The sequence below is a fragment of the Rhagoletis pomonella genome, unplaced genomic scaffold (assembly GCF_013731165.1).
Source record: "Rhagoletis pomonella isolate Grant_MI unplaced genomic scaffold, Rhpom_1.0 Rhpom_scaffold_00012, whole genome shotgun sequence".
Taxonomy (NCBI): Eukaryota; Metazoa; Arthropoda; class Insecta; order Diptera; family Tephritidae; genus Rhagoletis; species Rhagoletis pomonella.
The window spans coordinates 23,065,263-23,072,611 of NW_023458566.1; the positions used below are offsets into that span (position 1 = coordinate 23,065,263).

Consider the following 7,349-nt stretch of genomic DNA (forward strand, 5'->3'; position numbering starts at 1 on the left):
ACGCCAACGCCAACGCAACGCCAAAGTTGTATGTAAACGGGCCTTTAGAGTGACTACCAACCAGACTAGACGTGTGAATTTATTGAAGGACCCAAACTAAGCGTTTTCAGTACGAAAATTAAAAAAAATCAAGATATTTTTCAAACATATTTTGAAAGATTTCTGCAACCTTGCGGAGTGCTGCCAGTTTTTCTTTTTACCACATCACGATGTAGCGAACAAATGTGGCACGTTCCAGAAACCGCTACTTGGGATTTGCCGATTTTGACAATTCTAAATGAAAAATAAAATTCTCAAGTAAAAGTAAACAACGCTTTAGAAACTTTAGATGCACTGAAATTTGCTAATACTTTAACGAAAATCGCCATTTTTTAACATTTTCGCTGTTCCGTTACTTCCATTATAATCCAGGCATTACGCCGACTCCGAACGGCGATTGTATTTTTATGAGAAGCTGTTTTACATAGAAGAAATACACTCGGAGGTTTGCCATTGCCTGCCGAGGGACGACCGCTGTTAAGAAAAAATCTTTTTTTCTATATTTTTTGCGATGTTGCTTTGACTAGGGTTTGAACCCTGGTGCTGCGGAGTGGAATCGCGCACTGTTTACCACTACACCACAGCGGTCGACAAAATATATGTAAGGCGAAGAAATCAGCTGATTTTACAACACCCCCCTTTATAAATTCGCCTTGATTCGAAATAAGCCAGCCCGAATCGGGTAGGGATCACAATGCGATAGTGCGAATCGGTTGGAGACTTTTTGCTCTTTATTTTCTTCGCCTTTCTTTGGTCCGAAAAGAAGCTTCTAGTACTGAAAAAAAAACATCGATGTTTACGTACATCGATGTTTCGATGTTTTTGTAGGAGCAACATCGATGTATCGATGCGTCCGCCTTTTTAAATGCCGAATTTTTTAAATGTTGTCTTAATTCATTAACGCAGATATGCACACAATCAGTCTCTTTAATTTCACAGCCATGCAAATCAAATGAGTTCAATAGTTCAGCCATTTACATATATTGCTGAAATTTTATTAAGTCTTCTAAATTTCAATTTGTCAATTTTTTAAGAATTCACGATTTCAGTAAAATATAATTCGAATTATTGGAATCTACGTTCAAAAACACATTCATATAAATACATATACATAACATGAAAGATTTTCATTGACACAGTCTACAGAGAAGCCTGCGACTTAAAGATTTCAAGTTGTGCCAACTCCAATGACCTAAAGAATTAATTATTTGTATTTAGTACGCTTTATTTATATATTAAAATTATGCTCGTAGATTTTCACTCACCTATGTGATGGTTATAGAGAGAAACATCGAACATCACAAAAAAACATCGATGTTTGAAATGAATTCAAAAACATCGATGTATCGATATTACATCGATGTCTCTTCCAGCACTAGAAGCAACCTTGAGGATAGACACAAAAGGCAGAATAAGGATAAAAAAAAAAACAAAGCAAACCACAGGAAAATTACAAAACAAAAGAATTGATTATTAGTTTATTTATCAACTTTCATACGAGGTGAATAAAGTTACTATGAAAATCGAACTGATAAACAGGACGATAAAAGCAATCAATTCCACTGGCGTAGTAAAATAATAATCAAGATTTTATCTTCGTCTCAGCTCCTTGGTAAAGGCCTAATATAATTTTTGGAATTTATTATGCGATAATACACTATAAGCCAAGAAAAATGGACCCAACTATATCACGCGATAAAATACCCCTAAAGCAGGCTGAGGTTTCAGTTCGACGTTTTAATGATCTTGCTGTTCCACATCACTTAGGGCTTCTAAAAAACCATCGCAGTAATATTGAAAAAAGTGTAGCTCTCGGTGATTGGAACAAGGTTAAGAAGGAAGAAATAAATGCAACACGGGTCATAAAGCAAATAAAAAACTTACTTCTGGAGATGGATGCGTTACGAGACAAAGTACGCCCCGAGGATTTGAAACGATTTGATGCCATGATGGACGAGGGAAAAAATAAAGCTTTCAAAGGAATGAGTGAATATTTGGGTAAGCTTGTTTGAGATGAGTGAAATTTTGGGTTTTATAATTTAAATTTGGGATGGTTTAATTTAATTCTATTTTAAAAGAGCTGCAACTGAAATCACCAACATATAGCAGCCATCCACTCTCGTCGGCAGACAGCGAAGGTGAGGAAACCATTCATGCAATTGAAATAGGTTCAACCATGGCGCATCGGAAAGTAGTTCCCGCGATTGAAACAAATTTTCAGCAGCAAGAGTACCAACTGCAACAAAGACAAGCGTGTTTGGATGAATTAGAAGAGTTACAAAATGAGATACGTGATCTGAATGGAGTGTACCATAACATGCATAGTCTTGTTCAAGAGCAAGGCGAAAGTGTACAGATTATTGCTGACAACGCAGAAGAGGCACTTGAACAAGTACAAATTGGCGAAAGCAACTTGCGTCGGGCGCTTTCATATAAAAAAGCCATGTATCCGGTTGTGGGAGCATTGTTGGGCACATGTGTCGGTGGGCCTATTGGATTGGTAGCCGGTTTGAAGGCAGGAGGCCTTGCAGCTGTAGGATGCGGTATACTCGGCTTTACTGGTGGTTCTGTTCTTAAAAACAACCCATCAGCAAATCCTGCCGTAATGCAAGGTAATATTGAGGAAGAGTGCTCACAAGAGAATATACAATTGGAAAAAACAGACGAATGACCCTCAGGGAGTGGCAATAGTCCGTACAATAGGATAAAGGACACTCGTCAGCTATTGGAAGCAGGCAGCAATACACGATTAGATCCTGTAGCCCAAGCTACGACAGGTGTGATATGTAGCGTACGCAGTTACTGTTCCATACAATGAAGACTTACATTTTTTTTTCTACTCTATTATGTGAGTTTTTTGTTTTTACTTTTAAAATTGATTTAATATTGACTATATATACAATGGCTTAAATAAAAGGTTAGAAATAAAAGTTGCAAGCGATGGATAATTTGGTATACATATCGTCGTTTAAAGTACAAAACCGCGTATGAGCATAATGCAAAACCGCTTATCTGAGGTTGGATAAATTATTTTCTAGAGAGTAAAAATACTCATTTGAAAATGGTTCTCTTTTTTATAAAGCAATTGCATTTCTGGCTAGTATATATCAGGACGAATGGATGAGGATTGAGCCATGAGCTTGTGTGAGCAAATCCAATTACGCAAATGTCAGTTACGCGGTTTTGCAGAATGACGATACTCGGTTTTGTACTTTAAACGACGATATATATGAAGGCCACAAAAGTTCCGCATCTCTTCTCTGGCAATACAGAAAGGAAAGTTCTGCGTAGTAAAAGTTATGATCCCCAAGCGTGACCGAAGGCCGCCAACGCAGAGGGAACTTGCGCACCTCTTCTCTGGCAATACAGAAAGGAGAATTCTGCGCAGCAAGGGTTATGACCGAAGGCTGCCTACGCAGTAAGAAGTGTTGCACAAAAATACTGTGGATAGCGTAGTCGTTGGTCCGACCGGGTCTTTGTTTTACACTGTATAGCACGGATTGAAGACATGATTTTGTATACCAAAATAAAGCTTTTTTATACACTATTGAATTATAAAACTTCATATATATATTTAATAAGGCAATTTTTAAAAAATCATGCGTTTGATTAACATTTTCTGTAACTTTTTTAGTTAAATTGAACTATTGCTCAAAATTTATAAGATGTATATACATTTGTATATCGTATTAAGGCCATAATATTTCCTACTGAATGACATAAAAAATTCTGAAATCCGTCCTTTCGTTTTCGAGATTTTTAGATTTTAAAAAATTTATTAATTTGACCTTTGACCCTTGGTAACTCCTGTAGTTCCCGTTTCTCATCAAAAAATAAATAAAATTATACCGTTATGTTATACCTGCTTCAAAAACCTCTATCGACGCGCTTGTTCAAAATTTGTCGCCCCGGTTATTGTAATCGGGACCTATGTGTGGTTTTGTACTTTAAACGATATGTTTATATGTATGTACATATGTATATACATGCTTACCTGGTAAACTTTAAGAGACTTGGTTGAAATACCAGCGAACCTCTACATGGTGCTTGCGCCATGGAATGTATAAAACGACGCGCCCAATGCTCACAATACGCGATTCCGAAGTCAGCTAACCTATAGAGGACTAACATTGACTACTAAGTCTATGTGCAACGACCCAAGACGTTCAAGAATTAAAAAAAAAAACTGTCCTAATTGCAAGTCTAGTACAAACATCCCTTGGAATGTATTCATTAACAAAATTACGAATTCACAAAAATCCTAACCAACACTTTTTTCGAAACTGCGTTTTATAAAATACACTACACTAAAAATTTTAAAGTGCTAATACCAAAAACAACGCAGTTACATGTCACTTTTTAAAAAGCCCGACTTGTTTTTGATATTATTTTTTATGTTTTTTGCTTCTCCTATAAAATAGAAAATATGTGGGTTACGGCCTTTATACATAGTACATACATTGGGCCGTATGAAAAAACTAAGCAACTGTTTTTTCTTAAAATTTAATACCTTTTACTTAAATTTGTTTGAATAAATCGAGTAAAAGGTTTGAAATGTTAAGAAAAAAAAACAATTGCTTATTAAGGAGAAGGTTATCAATTCGTCAAAATATTTTTTTTTATGTACATATCGACCCCCTTGCGCAAAATTATCGCATATTACATTTTTTTTGAAATTCACTTTTCGATACAACTTCATCACCATCACCTTCTCAAATAATCCCAATAGCTACTTCAAAAATGGACTGTCGATTTTATCGTATGTGACAATGATTTTTTTCTTGTGGGCGAAATTATCATATCCCCGCAAACATATTGGCTGCAAATCTTTATTCATTCTGAACGTTTGGTATAAACTTTTTTATTTACTAATTCTTTAGAACGTTCCTGATGATATGTTAACGTATACATATTTCAAACGCATTCGGTTTATTTTTGCTGTGAGATGGGTTTGTCTGGAATGTATAAAGAAACGCAGCCATTCTGAGCGTTCAGAATATATGAGTCCGAAAGGAATCCTAGGTACATAGGTAAGAAATAAGAGCTTCAAAAACAAAAAGCTTTTTACTCTTATATGCATCTTTTAGGAGTCATATATGATCCAAGTTATGAGCCAGCACTTTGTGCCATATAAAATCAATATAATAGATTCGAAATTTATTTCTAAACTTGTTTATACAGAAATTGAATGTATTGAGAAAACGAAAAATTTAAATAATAACGAAAAATAATAATACAACAAAATTTAGCTGCAGCTGCTGCTATTAATCGCTCGTTGGAATGTACGTTTATATGCACGTAAGTATGTATGTATGTATGCTATTTGAAAGAAATTGTTGCCTGTGCAAATATAGTGCATTCAATAAGACTCAAAGAAACACCTAAGATTCCGAATGTAGTAATTTATGAGGCCGATAAGAGCCTCAAAAGGAGTCTGAAATGATTCATATATGAGGAAAAAATTTGTTTTAAAAGAGTCCAAAATGAGCCGTATTCGAGGCCAATAAGAGTCCAATATGACTCATATTAAGGCTCATTTGATGTATGAATTTAAGCATGATAAAAGCATAGTAAGGTAAAACCTGAATTTAAGCTCATATACATATGTCGACCATCGGAGGAAGGGAAATACCCTCATATCGGACTCTTAAATGAGCGTAAAGGCTCTTAAATAGGACTCCTTAAAACCTCATTTATTACTCCAAATGTTTGCTGGGATGGGCTAAGAAATTAGAAAGTCAAGATCTTTCTACAAAGAAAATCTTGCATTCAGTTATATTTCTCAATTATATCAGCAAATCTAAACTCTGGTATGGATGGTGCTAGCGCCAAAGCAGAGAAAAATACAAAAAACACTTTCCTGTAAAATTTGGTTTTTGTAACATACGATAATTTTGCGCAAAGGGGTCGATATGTTACTGCGTAACCTTGGACCACGTTAACCGATTTATATAATTCTTTTTTTAAAGAAAATGTGTTGCCTCAGAGGTGGTCCTATACTAAATTGGTTCATATGCGATAATTGGATCATGAAGAAATTAACGATAATCTTAAATTTTTTATAAGAGAATTGAAGTCGGTCTTGTTTTCGCTTAAAAATTACTTGTTTTTATTCATACGGCCCATTACCACTTGATTGTTTTGGAAATTATACATATCGACGGTACTTTGGCAAAACCTCGTATCTCAAAGCACTCTTAAAAAACTCTTTCTACGAAAGAACTCCATATTAATAACAGAAAATCAATCGTTTTTACTAACATTTTAACTGAATATTTAAGATTAAATACATTTTAGTTAATTACGAATAACATACAATGAATGTATAGTAGTATTTTAAGGCCTATTTTGAATTAATTTTTACGAGACACGTAGCAGTGACTTCTGACATACGTTGGGCAAATTACCGTCGATATTCTACATACATACATATATTTTTCCAACATAAAGCCTTGAAATTCAAAATATATATATGTGTAGTCGCATATTGAATCATTTCGTTCATCAACATACATACATATGTATGTATAGCGCGGTGCGGAAAATTGAGAGCCATAAAACTAAAGTGGCACATTTGCCGTCGTCCACATCTGCCTGAAACGCTTTTTCATTGCGTGTGCCTTTTTTCGTATGCGTTTTGCTGTTGTTTTCGGTTTATACCAAGGCGGATAGGAACCATGTTGATCCTTCATTGTTTTACTATTGTAGACATGTACCTTTCCAGTTTTTTCATTTATTTCTGTAAAGTTCTGACCTGGCTCCCGACGTTCTTCCATTTCATGCTCCAGTTCTTGTTCTTCACGTGATTTATTTTCCTGTAAAGGACATGTAAACATATCGTGAATATTTTTATTTCCTTTGATAATAATCTCTTTCCACATACTTGTTTCAACTCCTTTGCAGTTTTAACTGTGGCTATGTCAGAAACGTCTTTCAAAATTTCATTACCATCAGCATCAATAATGCCGAGTGTTTTCTTGAGGCGAATGAGCTCTTTTGCCTCATATCGGGCTTTTTTAATTTTATTCATCTCATCCCGTCGTTTGCGGGAGCGATTTAAGCGGCCCATTTCGTAGGTTTGTGGAAAAAGAAACTATTTTAAATAAGGATAAAATAAATGTAAACACGTGTGATATGTTTAGAGATGTTTACGATGAATCGATATCTTTGAAACGTAAAATCGTTTAAAAATTCGAGATCGATTCTTACAATTTCCTATTATCTCTAACTTGACGACTTCATCGATGTCAGTTTCTACTATATTGTGGCGAATACTGCGGCAACACAAAGCGAACAACGAGAAATAGGCA

At 35.1% G+C, this 7,349-nt stretch overlaps 2 protein-coding genes across 2 annotated transcripts; one reads left to right on the forward strand and one right to left on the reverse strand.

Moving 5' to 3' along the window:
• Positions 1-1,415: 1,415 nt before the first annotated feature.
• LOC118748132 (syntaxin-17) lies at positions 1,416-2,775 on the forward strand. The gene is made up of 3 exons (XM_036482455.1): positions 1,416-1,540; positions 1,645-2,037; positions 2,118-2,775. Exons 2-3 carry the CDS (start codon positions 1,713-1,715, stop codon positions 2,708-2,710), a joined length of 918 nt encoding a protein of 305 aa, XP_036338348.1. The 5' UTR covers positions 1,416-1,540; positions 1,645-1,712; the 3' UTR covers positions 2,711-2,775.
• Positions 2,776-6,124: 3,349 nt separating this feature from the next.
• On the reverse strand, positions 6,125-7,293 carry LOC118748134 (protein LLP homolog; the record flags this gene model as incomplete). The annotated part of the gene is given in 2 exon segments (XM_036482457.1): positions 6,125-6,854; positions 6,923-7,293. Coding segments are annotated over 2 exon segments (441 nt in total). The 3' UTR covers positions 6,125-6,599.
• Positions 7,294-7,349: the final 56 nt, after the last annotated feature.

Bases quoted from the DNA above. Each gene is read 5' to 3' on its own strand.
- LOC118748132 (XM_036482455.1), top strand. From the start codon at position 1,713: ATGGACCCAACTATATCACGCGATAAAATACCCCTAAAGCAGGCTGAG. The intron at 2,038-2,117 runs GTAAGCTTGTTT...CTATTTTAAAAG, and splicing joins AGGAATGAGTGAATATTTGG to AGCTGCAACTGAAATCACCA.